This window comes from Diachasma alloeum, unplaced genomic scaffold, assembly GCF_001412515.2.
Source record: "Diachasma alloeum isolate Michigan unplaced genomic scaffold, Dall2.0 Dall_scaffold_00203, whole genome shotgun sequence".
Lineage (NCBI taxonomy): Eukaryota > Metazoa > Arthropoda > Insecta > Hymenoptera > Braconidae > Diachasma > Diachasma alloeum.
In genome coordinates this window covers 512,261-531,462 of record NW_021680368.1, presented here as the reverse complement: position 1 = coordinate 531,462, position 19,202 = coordinate 512,261, and the positions used below count along the sequence as shown (strand labels likewise).

At 35.7% G+C, this 19,202-nt stretch overlaps 1 protein-coding gene across 1 annotated transcript in view; it reads right to left on the bottom strand.

The window, feature by feature from the left end:
* Positions 1-18,611, bottom strand: part of LOC107035974 (hemicentin-1) — a 147,357-nt gene extending 128,746 nt beyond the window's left edge. The window contains exon 1 of the mRNA XM_015253642.1: positions 18,354-18,611. Within this exon, the coding sequence (XP_015109128.1) occupies positions 18,354-18,447 (94 nt within the window). The 5' untranslated portion in view covers positions 18,448-18,611. The remainder of the gene's footprint in view (positions 1-18,353) is intronic.
* Between the last annotated feature and the right edge of the window lie 591 nt (positions 18,612-19,202).

The window sequence follows — 19,202 nt, the reverse complement described above, 5'->3', positions numbered from 1 at the left end:
TCATCTTGACGTTTTCTTCTTGAAGTGTAGTGACTCAGAGTCCTCCGAGCTCCATAGCCTTCCAGCAATTTCAAACTGCTCAGGAAGTTGCTAGTAGCAAAAATAATTCAAAAATCCCGAAAGAATTTTTCAAAGTACGGACAATTGTCCCTGGAATCCCACTAATAATTCGGAAAACCCTCAATTGCCAACCGAATGGACGAATATGCGGAGAAAGAACGTATGAAAATACTTCCCTGAGCGCTTCCCGAGTGGAAATTGCTTCAGGCCCAAGTCTAACCTGATCCAAACTTGATCAAGATTGACTTGACTTGAAGACTTGACCGGAATTTCCACTCGAGTTCTCGTGAGTACTGCCCGATCTCACTTAAATTCGAACAGCACGTCGTCAGTACATGCCATCTCTTATAGACGCCACGTACAATATTTCAATGCGAGGAAGAGCCTGGAATATTATTGCGGAGTTGAGGATAAAATATTCCGGATTCCGAAACATTATTCCAGAATTCAGAATATAATATACCGGATTCAGGAATACACATATTCCTAATTTTGCCTCACATGCGAAAGGTTCCGAGTTCAAATCCCGGCCGGGTAGAATGTTGCGATCTGACCATTTAAAGGCTTGATCATCATCGCAGTATAGCTTAACCGGGTCAAAACGATGTAAAATTAAAATTAAAAAAAAATATATTCCTAATTCCAGAATATATTACACCCCACATTCTAGGATATTTTTTTTCTGTTCATGAGGTTGTGTGTACGAAAAAACGCTTTAAGACTAGTAATTACTGGATTGAAGATGAGAATATACAGCTCTTATGAACGCAATGTGTTAAATGTCATTCATGTTACTAGGCCCGATAATCCGCGATTCTAACCTCGCTTCTCTCGGTTAGATCGAGGTTTACGGGCCCAATAATGATATAATATGCTATTGCATCACACGGCCCACAAAGTATTTTCTGACATGATTATAATCCTCGCCTTTGGCTCGGGTTAGAAACTCACCTTGGTCAGAAAATACGTTGCGGGCCTAATGGCGAAATCTACTAATTTCAAAAATCGTTTTCTCACTGAAAAATACACTGAAAAAGAAATCAACGAAAAATGACCAGAAAGCGGCAGTGAAAAATAACCAAATAGTATAAAGTAAAAATTTACTGACCGTATGTAGTGGAATTTATTTGTCTTTCGGGTATTTTTTCACCAAAGTTTCTGAAATCAATTTCACTCTGCAATTACGTACAGAATGTTTGGTAATTTTTGTCCGAACGTTTTCCTTCGTGTAGGAAGTTCCTTCTTTTTCCGGCTATCTATTGTTCAAACCTACTCATTTCACATCTATTCATAAATCCACAATCCATTAAATAGACAACTTCCCTATCATATTTCCATGAAAATAGAATGCAGAGTTTGGAGAATGGAAAAACGCCTGGAATTGGGGAGCAATTTCATTTCATCGATCCAGTTGAATAGGATGTACTTTGCGATGGGGTTTTGGGGAAGTGGCTCTCTCGAAGAGATGATAGGATAGTAGTTTCAATTCACGAGCGATGGGGGTCGTCATGGCGCAAATTCTCTGATCTCTGGACCAGCACAACGGACGTATGTCTGTCGCCTATCGTATCCCTCTCGGCCTATGAACCCAGCTCTCAGCAGTTAGTCCATTGTAACCCACAGGCTTCAAGCCACAATTATCACTTGTACGAGTAAGCAGCGGGCATATAGGGCGTGTGCCACTGAGCACGACTGCCGAATGCTGATTGTTGAATTGTGATGCAGATCAGAATGTTCCTGCTACTACCAACGTTCCCAGCCTGGCGGTAGAGAGGACGGACGCATTTGTGCACGGAAAAAAATAAATCGGTAAAAGTCTTGCGATCGCAAGGAATTTCCCGAAGATTCCAAAAAGCTTCATTGTTCTTCGTGCATGAGAAATGGGGATCTTCGGGAAACTCCTTGCGATCGCAAGACTTTTACCGATTTATTTTTCTCCGTGTGGGACTATCGGAATTTTTTATTGAAATTGAGATTTTAAGGATTCTCTGTGAATCGAAGGAAGATAAAAATATTGTACTAACGGAAAATTTTAGGTGTAAGGATATCTCGATCGTGGGGAACTACGCGCACAATTTAGTTGTAGGTAGTCTATAGACTTTGGGGTACTACGCGAGAGAGGTTTCTCATTGTAAAATATTCCAGGCGATTGGAATATTATTTTATTAAGACATTTATTGCGGTAGCATTAAAAGGAGCCGTAAGATTAATTTTAGACATAGGGGTTTATTATTTCATCCTACTAACGCCGAAGCATCCTCATCGACGGCGCCTGACCCACGCTGCCACGCTTCGGGAAAATTCCGAATATGGAAATAGCGAGTAAGGCCCAGAGAGTGCATGGTAGTGGGGGAAAGACGCTAGGAGAGTAGAGCGGTATATTTAAGGGATGAGGGTGAGATGGGGTAGTTGATTTCAAGTTCCAGTTGATTTCGGCAGTTGATTGTCAAAATTATACATAGAGGGTAGACGAAGTTTTTCCGGCAGGCATTGGACGGTTTAAAGAGTTAAATAAGTGTAAATATAGTGAATTGAAGGAGAATAAATTTAAGTCGACTTAGCTCTTAGTTGAGTTTTCGAGGAATATGTCCGAACCTATGGAAGATAGAGAAATTTTCGTAATAACCTATTTGTAGATCTTAATCCTGTCCACCAAAAAGTCTGTGACAAAAATTTTGCTATCTGCCTTAGATCCAGAGATATTCATTGAAAACTGAGCAATTGTCAAAATAAACTGAAACCGTTTCGAAATTTTTTTCAATTTTTTTCGAAAAGCTGAGAAAATTTCCAACAAAATCTATGGGTTTAAATATTTTTTTTTGTTATTCTCAGTGCGAAGCACGAGTGATTTTTCCTGAAAAACTTGAAGACTTCATTTGAAGGCAACTCTGGTGTGCGTACGTTCACGGGCGAGAGGCGAGCGCGGGCGCAAACGTATTCAGTGGCGCTACAACGCCAGAGCTGCGCACTAGTAGAGTACCAGCAATCCGAAATATTATTTCCGTAATATTCTTTCTATCATAAAAAAAATGTAACAGTTGAAACGGATGGCTTTAAAACGCATTAACGTGCTTAACGGAATTATTCAATGAACGTTTAAAAAAGAAGTGAGATCCACGATCTGGTTTTTCATGTTTTTCATATTCAGAATGGAAATTGGTGGACACAGAGAAGAAAAAATCACAGACATGCACTCAGCAAACTATCAGCGACCATCAGTCGCCTACTTGTTTCGGTTTATTATGAAGTTCCTCTTATCAAAATACATCATCTTATCAAAATACATTCGGATATGATTCTAAAATCAACGGGATTGACAAGTCTCATTCACACAAATTGAATTTTAATGAGAGCTCTCCGCAATAGTTTTTCATTTAATTCAGTAGTGGTGATAAGACGATATGCGTGGAAAATATACAGATTTTTTTATATTTCAGAAAAGAGTAAATTGAGAGAGCGATATAGAAAAATGTTCCTGGAATCTTTCATTATTAACCACTTCATACACTATATTACCCTGTTTTTCGGCTTATTAAAGTTGTATTTTATTTTTCTTCTAGCATACCCTTCCGAAGTTTTATGATTGTTCCCTTCCAACCCACTAATCCCCTGCACCACATTCCCCAAAGGACACGGAATACCCCAACTTGAGAGAAAAACCTGTTTACACGTTCAGTCGTCTCTTGCGAGACTCCTGCTCGACAATGAAGCTGTGAGATTTAGAGCGTCACAAATTTTGGCCCCTCAGCTGGGAATCGAACCCGAATCCCCCGCATGCAAATCCCACACTCTAACCACCCAACCATCACTGCCATTACTTATTAAGGTATTTATTGCAGGATGGCTATGTAGGAGGTGAAACAGAGGCGAATCTATTGTTCTCTCGCAGAAAACCAGTCGCTAAACAATAAAAATGATATTTCAATTACAAAATTTCAATCTATTTCGACCATTTTTGGGTTCGAAATATTCTTTTCATAACTTTTCTATTTTTTTCCCATATATTTCAAGCCTTCTTTCATTTTTTCTAGCTTGTCTTTTGGATAATTGGAAAAAATTAATATGGATAAAAAAAAGCGACAACGTCGTGCCGTTCGAGGTAGACGTTGGCAGCACTGATTCACTCAGCTGTTATGTTCCTTCTTACAGCGAAATGTATCATCACAACTCCATTCGTATTTGCCGCGCTTACCCCTCCACGATTTCTAACCTCGACGTTGTCGCTATTGCAAGTTGTGCACGCAGATCGAATTTCTATTTTTCATTAGTTTTTTAATTATCCCTTCTAAGCAATTCTCCTAGGCGACTTAGATTATTTTTTTTTATGTTCCTGTATAAAAGCTCCACTCGAGTGCGAAATTTCAGGAAAATGGCGACTTTTTTTCCATTTTCAATATTTTTTTTCCGAATTCCCATAAAAGCCCGTGTTAAAATGCAATTTTTAAACAAACTTCCTCTATTTCACCTATTCTCTTAGGCTATCTGGAATGTTGCATAGGGGTTTTGAAAAAAATCAAAGAATGTATAAAAAAAAACATCAATTTTTTTACTTTCTTTCGACCTCCCCTGACTACGCCATAAATACCTTAAAGTTGTATTGAAATTGTAATTGAAAATTTGTGTAGAAAAAAGCAAGTAGATAGGCTGCGAAACTACTAAATACCAGGGTGTACGTTTATACGGAAGAATAGGGGAAGGGAACAAGAAGAAAAGGGATAAGTATAATTTCGGCTTTACGACGCGGAAGAGATAGCACGAGACACGTAGACAATGAGTTTCCACTCTCGTATCGAGTGAGATGATTCATTCTTTGGATAGGAGAAAAAAACATTGAGAGAAACGAATGAAAAGAGAAGGAAATAAATAAGAACTTGGCAATAAAAGATTTGAAGAGATAAGTAGAGGAAAAAAAGTTGAAAACAAATGAAAGGAAGGGGACGATGAGTTCAGCTCTATTGAGAGATGAAGAAAATGGGAAGATGTAAACAAAAATAAATAGAAGGAATTTCCATTCACTGAATATTGAGGAGGTAGTATTCATCGGAATTATGCCATTTTAAAGTGATGAATTCTGGGGGAAAAATTCGCATACTAAATCTGGATATTTTTAACTTGTTAAAACATCCGCTTTCGTTCTCGTGCGATTCGGTCAGATGAAAGCGAAAATGTAACTCCAGAAATATCTCCCAGTGACCCTCTCGTGGTGTGTGTGGGCACGGGAGGTGACTATTTACCATTTGGACGAATTTGCGAGGCCACGCGCGACATTACACGTTTTTGAATTGTAAAACATTAGTCATGTTTTGTATTTCTCGGTGTTTCGCAAGTGTTAGAAGTAATTTTCATGGTGGGCTAAATGATTTTGTGAAAAATCTCGAAAAAATCTTTTTTGACATTAAAATAAACGAAAAGTAAACGTAAACAGAAAGTAAACTAACTTTTCGTTTACAAGGCTCAGTTCGGTCACTCGCTGAACGTAAAATCTCATGTGATTGGCAACTTCACACTCGTGAAATTTCCGTCTCACTCGTATCGAAATGTACTATTTTATGGCCCGTGAAATTTTTTCCAAAGGAGGTATTGCGACTTTTTGGATGGAGTTAGGAGTGAAAGCAATATTTGCAAAGTTTCCTGCAAATATATGAAAAGACGATGAATGAATTAATGATGAAATTATTTTTATGATTGTACTAGTAATAGTGCAAATAAAAAATCCTAAAAATACGTCAAATGTTAATTATTGTAAAGGAATTTTCCCTAATTATAGCGTAATTGCATTTGCATTAAGGCCCTTTTCATTGTTTGGAGTAAATCATGATTCTGAAATTCACAACTTTTGGATTCCTAAATTAAGGATATTCAAGTAAGTTTTACAGTTTCGTACAGGCCACATTATAGATTCTATCATTTTCAATCATCAAATTTGTCCATTAAATTGCCTAAGAAAATTTTTGAAAAAATCATGAATAGTCAGCGTCATTAAAATTACATTTTGCACAGAATTGCTATTTTTTTCAAACATTCGTTGTTTATAAATAAATAATTGAAATTGTTTAAGCATTCCGAAATTTGATTTTTTAGGCATTAAATCGATTTCTGGTAAAATTCTGAATATGAATAATTTTTACGATTCCGACCAAATGATTTTTACGGTAGAAAATTGATTGTTTATAAACTACGTACAAAAACCGCTCATAATTTTTACAAACTACAATTTTTCAATTATTTCATCAATCGTCCTCCAAAAGTAAACTTTCTAATTGTTTGTCAGATTTTTAAAATGTTTTCTAAGTGTTCAATGTCCACATTCAAATTAAGACCTGCAAAGTTTAAATAATATAAAATCATTGCAATATGTCCGGAAACTTAGGGTCAAATGGAGCTCAAATGAAAGCTCTGATGTTCGACTACAAAGGAATAACAGCATTTCACTGGAGAAAAACGGTTAAAGGTCACGGTAATGCCTATTGACTGGATAGAGACCTTTCTTCGTTAATAAATATAAAATTATTGACGAGGAAGGTAACAATTGGTTGGAAGGTAACCTTGGTTGAGCCTTGGGTGAGCCTCTTCGTATTCAGCCTCAATACGCCAAGCCTGAATTAAGGCTCCCCAAAAGCCCCATCTATCACCATCATAATTTCAGGCTGAAGTGAACGCTAAGATCAAGCCTGCTCCGAGGGTATTCCAAGGGGTCTTAACTTAGCCTAAATGAATCAAGCGTCGACCAAGCCTGAGTATAAGCTTAGTTTGTTGAGGCTCAATGGGGTTGGGCTCACCTGAGCCTGATATGTCCCAGCCTCAACAAGCAAATGCTGGTTCAGGCCTGTATCGATACTCATATTGCCGAGCCTCAGAAAAACAAGGTTCCCCCAAGTTTGGCCCCATCGTCAAGCCTTTGAATTCTTACCTGGGAATCTGTTACCTCTTATGGATCTTGGAATTTCTGAATCACGAAGATCTGGTTTCTCAAATTAAAGACATGCTTTCTTGAATTGATCATTTTCCCTGGTCCTGATTGATTTTCTCATGTTGATGAATCCGTTGTAATTCAATTCAATAAAAATATTTCAATCATATTGGATGAATAATTCATTCTTTCCAAATAAATCTACTGTTTGGATCAAGGAAACATTAATCCGTATTAAAAAAATTATTTATTTAATGTGAATAAAATTGCAAATAAAAATTAAGGTAAAGTTTGAATGAAAGCTTCATTACGAGCGATTCTGATGAACCCATTTACTTGATTCAAATGAACTGTTTCTCTCAGTGTTGCGACATAGAATACTGTCATCGGAAATTCCATGAACTGCATTAAAAAATTCATGACAAATTCCTCGGAATTTTTTATTCAACTTTTCATAATTATGATAATTTTATTCTCAATTCCCCTATGCGGTTGGTAACTATGTTTTTACATTTTAATCACAAAAAATCTTCCCCTCGTAATGAGAGTAAAACATGCACAGAGATGGAATCGATCCATCGAGTAAAATGCCCCATGGTTAATCAAACTAATGGTACAGTTTGTCCTGGTCGTGTTATTCTCATCCACTGGAACGACAGATAGAGCTCTGGCATTTGTGACTTGGGTTGTGCGTGCTTGCACCAGGCTGTGGGTAATATGCACAATTGAAAATCGCACTCCCGTTGATTGCCGGGAGTCTAATAATCGACACCGATCCCGGGGATCAAATTGAAACCACAGAGAGTGACACTCGTGTGGAACTGATTGCCAAACTATTTTTATTTATATCTTTTTACTACATATTCTCCCACATTTTCCTCATCCACTCCATCGGTTTTATCTGGGAAAGAGTCAATAATACCTACTAAAAGTTAATCTGAGTATTTTCCAATGCTCGAATTCTGAATCTTCATCTATCCTAGCGCTTCACTAGATTGACTGGATGAGCCACAGAGTGCCGATTCAACAGTTAAAAGTTTCGTTGATTCCCATAGGGAGGTGACGGAAGGGGAAAGTGCAGGAATGAACTTGTTTGTACAACAAGTACAGGGCGAATTTGTTCACAAATTACACCGGTGATTTAGGCCTCAGCCAAGTCAGTTTATTTACAATAATTTAGATGGACTGCAGAAATAAATAAACGAACCGTTGAAGTACAATGGATTTTAGTATCGATAATTGTCTTTGATAATTGTTTGATAATGTTCGTTGAAGCACTGGTGAATTTATATTGTTAATTTTCACTGATAATATTCACTAAGTCACTGATGATTTTTCGTTGATTTGACTAGATAAATAACATATTGAGTTTAGTGTACAAGTGATAACTGATTCGATGATTCTACTATATAAACGATAAACTGTCTCCATGATTTACAAGATGATTTTACTCGATAACTTACGGATAATTCCGTCATATTAACCGGGATGATTTTCCGTGAATTACCTCTCGCGTTGAGTGTCAATGAATGTACTTATTATGTCCATGAAGGACGATGAGTAACCATGTATTATGCCTACGAGAAGCGATGAGGGACTTGTTCTGCCTTCGACAGGCGATGAGTGACTGCCCGTAAGACGAGCAAAAATGATATATTTCGGCTGTTTTCGATGAGTTACGACTTGACCCGAATAATTAGGTCACATGATGAAAAGAGTCCTTAACAAACCCACAATTTAGGCACGATTTCAAACATAGACAGTTGACTACTAATTTTGAGGCCAGTGACACTGACCGTGATTTAGGGGGGAAAAATATGAAATTTCAGGTTTCACTGAAAATTCGGTAAAATTCCAGGATTTGAAGCAGCATAAAAATCAGGGATCAGAACTATCAAGTTCAAAATAAGCTAAATTTAGTTTATGTTAACTGATAATATTACTCAACAATTTTCAATTACTAAATTAATCATCAATCGAATATTAAAATTCCGAAATAATCTATCAACCAGTAATCGTGTCAGAAAATTGACCATTACATGTCTAATCGAAAAAATCCTTTTATGAAATTTATAATTATTTACTCAGTAGTTAATAGACAATTTAAATTATGAATTGGTTTATTATTTTCAAATTTCAAATATAATAAAATAACCATAGTAATAGAAAGGTGCAAATTCTAATAATATTACAAAATATTACAAATGTAATAATTGTCGACCGATCACTGATGAAGATGTGAGAGTTACTTAACTTTTTTTAATTTCCAATCTAATATGAATATTTTCAGTGACAAATTACATTGAATTTTCAGTCAAATCTAAAATTTCACGATTTTTTCCCCCTAAATCGCATTAAGTGTCACTAGCCTGAGAATTCAAGAATATATTTATCGGAATTTTCTGGTTTTCTATTCATTTTCAGGGAAAAATGGAACTGAAATTTACAGTTCTCTTTGATTTTTCCACGCTATTCTGAATTTTCACTGACGAAAATCCTTGAAATTGCAGGGGTAAATAAATTCAACAAAAATTTTCATGAAGTGTACCGAAAATTTCAGACAATAAAATTTTTTAACAGTGCACTGTTAAACTTAGAGAAAAATAGCAGTGTTCTGAAACAAGTCTTACTTGTGCTAAATAATCATCTGTTGAAGATTATCAAAAAAGGAGTTTTACTTGCCAAACATGCAAAGCGTGCGCCGAGATTGAACATTTTTATTGCAAAAATAGATTTAGTTTTTTCAAAAAAAAAAAATTATTCTCTGTGCAAGCCATAAATGTAATTTCTAGCACTACTTTTCCGTTATTCGATGCTCTCATACGTATTATGCTCCCGGAAAATGCTCGTTTTATATGAAACGAGGGATAGTAGTTTGTCGTTTCGGCTATTCAATAATTACAGATAAAAAATTAATTCTTAAATGAAATAATAATAATGATATGACAGCAGTCGTGTAACTTCGGGACAAAACATTTCTTGATAAACTTCCTACTATAAAAGATATTTTTATCCTGAAAAGGGACCTTATTATATGAATGATCGATCTCTTGAGCCAAATATTTTCTTGTTGTTGAAACCACATCAATTATTCATATTTGAGACTTGCAAATTCGAACCAAATAATTTTTTTCTGTAATTTTCAACTACCGATTTTTTTGATTCAAACAAGACTTGTTTGAGAACTGGTTCGTTTTTATCTCAGTGTAGGGAAAAATTTAATTTCGTAGACAATTTAGTATAATAGTAATTTTCAGAAGAGCGATATTGAATTCGATTGGTTGAGGTTATTGGCACCTACGTTTCCCTGTATACTTTCAGGCACGAGACACGAGACATGAGTCACGAGTCCTGGATAATAAGGTAGGGGTTTTGACTCGCGCACCACAACCGTGGGTGCGAATAACCTCAACCATTTGATTTAGTCAGGCAAAAATCATAAATTTTTCGATTTCACTGAAAATTCGTGAAAATTTTAAATTTTTGACCACAAGAAGATGAGAATTCTCCAACTTACTTATATTTTCCTAATCTCTATTAATTTACCGAAGATAATTGAATTGAAATTCACAGTTTTCATTTATTTTCTCATAGAATTGTGAATTCAGTGGAACTGACATTTGATGAAAATTTCCCAGGAGTGGACCGGAAATCGTACACGGAGAGAAATGTTCAGTAAAAATTACGGACCTCACAATTCACTCACCGATTACGGAATCGACTCAGAAAATTTGAGTGACGCTCCGGAAAAAATTACGGAACGCTCCGGAAAAATTCCGTAGCAGTTACGTAAAATTTCCTACAACCATATTTCGCTCCGGAATTACGGAAAAGATACAGAATTTTTATTGAATATTTCTCTCCGTGCAGTTAAATTTTTTCAATAGCGGTACACAGGTGAAAATTTACAATGAAATCTGAATAATTGGAGAATGAAATTTTAGGAACTATTATTTGTAATTAGGAAAAGAATTGAAAGTAAAGGATAAATTGACATCTTCGTAACGTATTTTTTTACAAACGGATATTGAAATGCATTAGTTTCTGATGAAAATATAAAAACAACCAATTATGTCAAATATATAGAATTTAAATTTGACTAGATTTATCTCATACACCGAAAAATTATAAGAAAAATTGAGTAAAAATAACTCCATTTTTCTCATAATTTTTCGGTCATTTGTTTCTCTCCGTATCCGATGCTTCTCAGTGCAGTGATTTCCATCGCTTGGAGTTTCAAAACTACGGGGAAACCGTACACCCAGTGCAGAATGATCTTTAAACGTCTGAAAGCTTCGTTGGATTTCACGTTGGTAACTGGACAGTAAGACCCAACTAGAAGCTATTAAACTCTTCTATTATATACTGAATTTCGGATTTAGGACTTGAACGAGATTTAACACTGGGAAACATTGGTCCACTATATATGTACGGGAAGTGTTCGTTTCAGTTCAATCCTAATAGCCATTACGGACGCGTCAGTCGTTGTTTCAAACTCAGTCCCTGATTCCGAGACCCCGAGAGTTCTAAACCACTCTCGATAGGAGGTTTTCGACCCCTTCCCCCCTCCCCCCTCTGACCCCTGGCAATTCATCTCAGAATCTACCCAATCGATAGGAGACAGACGAGACTATTTTTCATTATTTCAACACTTCTAGGTGTAGTTCAACGTTTTAACGCCACTCACCATTTTTTCACTTCATTTATTGAAAGAAAAATAGTCAAATGGAGATTTTTTTTTATAAATTGAAATACGGAAAAAATACCATCCAATGCATTGTTAGTAAAAAGTGTAGCCTGAAATTTACGATACACTTTTTGAAATTTTTTTATCCAATTCAACTGCCACTGACATTTTAAGGAATTTCGTCATTGAAAATTCAGAATTTCGTGGAGAACGCAAAGAGAACTGTAACTTTCAGTGCCATTTTCCCCTGAAAATGAATAAAAAACCGGAAAATTCCGGTAAATATATTCTTGAATTTTCAGAACAGTGATACTGCATGCGATTTAGGGGGGGGGGGAATCATGAAATTTCAGATTTCACTGAAAATTCAATGTAATTTGGCACTAAATAGGGGACGGTAGGGCAAAACGGACCCCTAGAGCAAAACGGACCACTAACAGAAAATTGATAATTTTTGTTTTTGCTTCCGAATGGAGCAAATTCGAAGTCATTTGTCGTTTGAGGTGATTAGCAAATATAATCAAATTGCGGTTCAACGACACTTGTTTGTTTATGAAACCCCTGTGACGGTTATGATCCAAGAAATTCACTTTTAATTCAACACATTCAGTGTTCCTGATTTGAAGGAAAGAAAAAAAAACAAAAATTACCCATTTTCTATCAGTGGTCCGTTTTGCCCTAGCGGTCCGTTTTGCCCTACCCTCCTCTATTCATATTAGATTAGAAATTCAAATAAAATAAGGAATGCTCGTCTCTATGCTGCTTAAAATTCTGAAATTTTACTGAATATTCAGTGAAATCTGAAATTTCATCATTGTTTCCCCCTAAAGAACATTCAGTGTCATTATTCTGAAAATTAGTAGTCAACTGTCCACGAAATTTCATCTTTTCCTAACAGTATATGGTAAAAAAATATCCTCGAATGTGTGGAATCCGGAATAATATTCCAGAATCCGACATATTTAATTCTCAATTCCAGAATAATATTCCGGAATGCGCAATATTCTATCCTCAATTCCGGAATAATATTCCGCACACTTCCTCGCATTGAAATATTGTACGTTGCGTCTAAAAGAGATGTGCTGACGACGCGCCGTCCGAATTTAAGTGAGATCGGGCAGTAATCCCGAGTGGAAATTGCTTCAGGCCCACCTGAAGCACGATCAGAATTTGATCAGGTTTTTGTAAGGTTCGACTAATCCGGTGATTCCTGATGCGAACCTGACCAAGTTCTGATCCACCACATCGGATCCGAAAAGCTACAGGCGGGTTCAGATCAAATTCTGATCAGGTAGACATCTTCTTCTTCTGTTCAATGTGGTTATATCCTCGCACTCTAGAAGAGGCAAGCACCATGTCAGGTACACATGATCAGATGATGCTTGATAAGAACCTAACCAAGTTCTGATCCAGCAGATCGGATCCGAAAAACTACAGGCGGGTTTAGATCAAGGTCTGATCAGGTAGACATGATCAGATGATGCCTGATGAGTACCTGACCAAGTTCTGATCCAGCAGATCGGATCCGAAAAACTACAGGCGGGTTTAGATCAAGGTCTGATCAGGTAGACATGATCAGATGATGCCTGATGAGTACCTGACCAAGTTCTGATCCAGCAGATCGGATCCGAAAAACTACAGGCGGGTTCAGATCAAGGTCTGATCAGGTAGATATGATCAGATGATGCCTGATGAGAACCTGACCAAGTTCTGATCAAGCAGATCGGATCCGAAAAACTGCAGGATGATTCAGATCAATTTCTGATCAGGTAGGCATGATCAAATTCCGATTTGATGTCTTTGATCAGCATTTGAACGGGGTCAATTGAAGAGAAAATGATCAAATTCAGATCCGGTCCACCTGACATTAATTTTAATAAGTTTTCCAGATAATTTAATTAACTATTATTATGCTACTCAAATTAAGTTTTATCAACCATTATCAATAATTATTTTCAATCTTTAAAAAGGATCATTATTACTATAATTAAAATGAATTACATTGATTAAAATAATCAATTTAATTAACAGCCAGTCCTTCTCAAATGTACAGAAGGGAGGGATGATGATGTCGTAAATACGTATTAGAGGAGTATCAAACTTACACGCAAATGATCTTGAGAAAAAAATCACCAAATGTCTATTTATTTATTAGAGTTATTGTTATTATCATTATTATTATTCATTAATGAAATAAATAAAAATTTAATTGAACATATTTTATCTCTGAGTATACACACGCACATCCGCGAGATCAGGAATAATCGTAAATTCAACGAATACCCCTATACAATTCATATAGGCAATGTACAGTTTACTCAATAGTAATAGCACGATAGCGTAGTGGTTCGGGTATAGGATTAGCAATCATAGGGTCGCCGGTTCGATCCCCAACATCGGTAAAAAAATAATAAGCTTTTTCAGAGGTAATAACAGCAGAGATTCATTAAGAGAGGCGGCCTACGGTGAAAGAATTGAATTATCTTTTGTTTTGGATTAATTATCATTGATAATTGTTATTGATACAGACAGACAGGTCATCCGGTTTTCATACAGTTGACTTGATCAAGTTCGGATCCATTCGTCCTGATCAAATCCGGATTGGTCAGAGGCGTAACATGTCTGATCAAGACCGGATCCGTCAACTTGATCAATACCTGATCAGTAGTCAGGTCTAACCTAATCCAAACTTGAGACAGGAAAATTTCAGAGAAATTTCGAGAGAAACAGGACAATTTCATTTTAATCGAAAAAGAACAACCTCTTTCATTCCAGTAGTTTCCGAAATACAATCTTTTGTTTTTTATTTTTTTTATTCATATTTGGACACTCCGTAGGGATTTCGTCTGTTGCAGTTTTTTTCAATCAATTAAAAAAAGCATGATTCTTATTATAATTAATTTCTTTTGTAAATTGAAACATTTCTTTTTTCATTCAAGCGGTTAAAATTTCTGAGAAACATGAGATCGTCGGATCTAATTAAAACTCGTCGAAGAATCCATATTTATTCTTTCCCAGAATCCAAAGAATCCCAAGAAAAAAGAGGAGGAGGAAAACAAGAGTAAATTTGGGGGAAGCCTTGCTTTTTTTCTTTTTCCAATTCTTTCCCCTTCTGTCTTCACTCTGGTATTTGGATTCCTACATTCCACCGCGGTGGCAATGCCCACACCCCACTATTGTCGGGAATTTACTTCCATCCCAATAGAACAGACTCTCATTCTGAAATGGATCTTCTCGGAGAAAAGGGAAAAACAAATAATCGCAGTCAACACCTGCTCAATAAACGATTGAAATCGAACTATTCGCAGCTCATCAAATCAGGTCTTCTGGAATCAAATTCCCGACGATTGGCTATCACCAAGTAAGGAAGATGATTATTCAAGGACAATGGAAATGTATAAATCCTATCGAAGGGGTGAAAGAATATTATTAGTAACAATTCAGCTTACTTCATTTCGGTAATATCTCCAATAGAAAAATACCTAACCTCTGGTTAGGTGCAGAGAAAAAAAGGTGCAGATCTTTTTGTATTGTACACGATTCTTCACAAAAAATTCCTGATGAGGTTTTTCCCTTCTTTTTACATTAAAAAATCCACTGAAAATTCTAAATAATTCGAGATTACAGTATTGGAACATTTACAACCCTTAACGATACACCCAGAAAAATGGTTCTTTTGAATGAAATAAAAATCTTTATTTGGAATTTTCTTACTTATTTCAATAATATTTTTGTTGCAAATAAATAGACTTGTTTACGACGTTCAAAAGAAAAGATTTAATTATATTAAACAAACAATTTATTCACTTCAAATGAAATTTTTATTGCATTTAAAAAACAGTTTATTTATTTCAAATGAATAGTTTTCTTATTTTAAGAAAATCACATTTTCATGTATTTTGTGAAAGACTTCCGAAAGTGTGTTTCAATAATATTGATGGGCTATCTGGAAAAAGGCCGAATTGACCATTTTGGATGTTTCAGGTCAACTAAGTGGATAAAGGTCGTATGATTTTTTTATTACATTTTTGATTACGTTTTGATCATAATTGTTCACTCAGTATATACGACCTTCTTTCACCATCGTCTCCTTGATAGTACAACCATGGAACAGAAATTTCTCCCCCACCCCTAAATGACTTACGTGATGTTTATCCAGCCCCGAATAATTGTTACCTATTTTTCCGTTCAATCTTCTTCGAGTTAATTATCATCTCAAGGCGATAATAAATTATTAGTATCAAATAAATATTCATTTAGTTCAAAGAAAACTGTTTATTTGGTATAAATAAAAAATTTATTTGGATTCAATAAAGATTTATTAATAGTAAAAAAAAACATTTATTTAATATAAACAAAATTTCGAATAAAATTTTTTATTTAATTAAAAAAAAACTTTATTTGATTCAAATAAATCATTTTTTCGGGGGTATCCAAGTACTTTGGCTATTTTTCTTCCAGTGAAATGCTTTTCTACTTTTTAGTCGAACATCATCGATTTTATTTGAGCCCCATTTGACCCCAACTTTCCAGACATTTTACAATGATTTTATTATCTAAATTTTGTATATCTGAATTTAAATCTCAATATTGAACCGTTAGAGATCATTTTAAAAATCTGCAAAAACATTAGAAAGTTTACTTTTGGAGGACGATTAATTAAATAATTTACAAATTGCAATTTGTAAAAATTATACGCATTCTTTATAAATAATTTATAACCAGTTTTCGATTTATTCATCTTCATAAATTTACGTGAGATCGATTTCATGCCTAAAAAATAAGGGTTCCGAAAGTTTCAATTACTTATTTAGGAACAACGAATGTTTAAAAAAATAATATTTATGTGCAAAATGTAATTTTAATGACGCTGAATATGCTTGATTTTATCAAATTTTTCTCACGCCATTTAATTGAAAAATTTGATGTTTCAAAATAGTTGAATCTATAGTGTAGTCTGCACCAAACTGTGAAAGATACGTGGACATCCTTAAGACTTTGAATCTGATAATATTGACTCGTAATTGTTTTTCTCCACATTCGTTGAAAAATTTAGAGGGAAGCAATGAATTTCCTCATACCAATTATCAGTTTTGGCGCGTGTAAAATGAAGAGACAACGTGTAAAGATCTTCCGTTGAATTCCTCTAAACCTCACCCTGATCCGACTATTCACGGAATAATCTACAGTTCTAAGCTAGACTAATCTCCAGTTCCATCTCTCCGATTAAAATAATCATCCAAAAATGATCTACTCCAATAATTATCCAAAATTAACCCACTGGATTCAATATCCATTACACCAACATGCTCACTGATATCAACACACTATGGTTTAGAAACAGGGTAATTCAATTTCACACCATAGGCGTGTAACACGCGTATAACTCCCATTCAGGATTAACATCGGATAATCGCGAGAAGATTACGCGGTCAGCCGTTTGACGGTTATACCGATGATGGAGGTTAACTGTAATGTACCACACTGTACCAGTGAATAGACTGTGCCAGCCTCATACGGGTATGAATCCTCCGAATTCGCTAAATTTCAAAAAGAAAGATTAATCAGTCCACTCCAAATTGTTCCACCGACCCCACCAAATCGTTGAATTCTAATCAAATTCCCAAATGGGGGAATCCCGCACCCCTCTCTGCGCGGAGTGAAATTTTTGATAAAAATTACCCTACCGTTCCATAAAAGTGTATCATGAGTCATTGTTACCTCATTTCTATCCCGAAATTTAGTAAAAATAAATATGATGATCAAATTTTAATCTACGTTAGAGAAATGTTATGCTGATAAAAATAAAAATTACCGTGCCGGTGGGGGAAAATTTACCAACCGTTCTAGAATTTTCGTTGTTGTCTACATAAAAATTATTGGACTGGAATATTATTCAATTATATTATTCAATTTCTGAAACACTAGTCATGACTGCGATTTTGAAACTGAAAAAAAACTCATTTTTTACTTTTGTCGTAGGGAATGGTGAACCAAATTTTTCTTTGATAATTCATCCTCCTCTCCCCCCATTATTTTATGGTGATTTCCTTTGTCAGTAGAAAAGTAGCCATCTTATAAATTTTCGGAAATGAACAAAAGTCAGTTGTGTATGGCGTGCAATTGCTGATTGAAAAAAAAACAAGATAATTTCAAAGTTATATCTATAGTGAAACAGGAAATCCAAAGCTGCTCTACATTTCAAACTTCAATGCAAAATTGAATAGAGTTGAAGTTTATTTGTTAATATCTCTTCCAACTCTAATTGCTCTCAATAAAAAAATACCCACACGATTCTGTTGGAAAATGTCTGTTGAAAATTTTTCTGATTTTTTAATAGAACCAACTTTTTCGGGTGTCAATTTCACCCTATTCTTGAATAACTTTCCGGTTGTGGACTTGGCCAAGAAGAAATTTTTAAATATTCGATTATTGAAATTTTTTTGAAAACTGTTTCAGCGTCCATTTTAGTCTATCTTATACGGATTCATTATGTATCCATATTGCAAAACGAAACAATTTTCAAAAATTTGAATTAAAAAAAAAAGTGTTTTTCGCAAATGTTTTGAGTGTCTACTTTAGCCCAAATACCCATATTACCTCACCCTTCCCGAATCGCCGAAAACGCAAAAAGTTCGTGATTAACATGAGAAAAATATCTTAAAAATAGTACTCCATACAATACAAACGTCTCACCTTTGTTGATGGGATCTGGGAGGTCATCACCTGCAACCCAACAGCTCCAACTCAACAAGCCAACAATAACCACACGCATTAACATGAGCGACATCGTGGCACACTTTGTATTCTCCTCAAACACTTGGTCGCCACTTTTTTCCTCACTCACTTCAATAATCTATCGCCAAGAACGATAGATCCAATCCCACCTTCGCAATATGAACTCAACTCCACCACTTTCAGGCTGAATATACCGCTCTATGAATCCATCGCACACAACACATTGTCCGAATTTACCATTAGCGCCATGGAAATCTATCACCCTGTATCCAGAATATCTCCAGATGTATTTATTTCAGTAATACGTTGTTCGATCACTCTGCTAGTACAAACTCATGTCAAAGGGCCTTTCTGCTCTCGTGCATCCGAACCAAACTCGAATTGTCTTCTCTGTACAGTGACTCTAGCGGCCTTGAACGTACTCCAAACACAAACAACCGATAATGGCACTAACTGTAAACTTCCCCTCCGGTACTAAAACTCGAGTTTGAATGACTCCTAATGATCTCGACGTTTCTCTCCTCCTTTTTACGTGCTTTTTTCTTTTTTTCGTATCTTTTGGAGAGATCAATCTGCTGGCGATGGGAAGTAGAGTGACACGCATGTGTTGCTTATTACGTTGGACCCGTGCGGTCTCGCTTTGTCCAGAAATCTTTTCACCACTGAAAGGATGACAGGGTTCATCTTTTTCTTTTGGGTTCACTGATTTTTTTTATCCCTGGGTTTGATGTTTTTCTGCTGTACTCCGTTCTGTTCTAGAGATGCCTCTTTGGCATCATATCGTGATTCTCATTCCACTGGACTGTT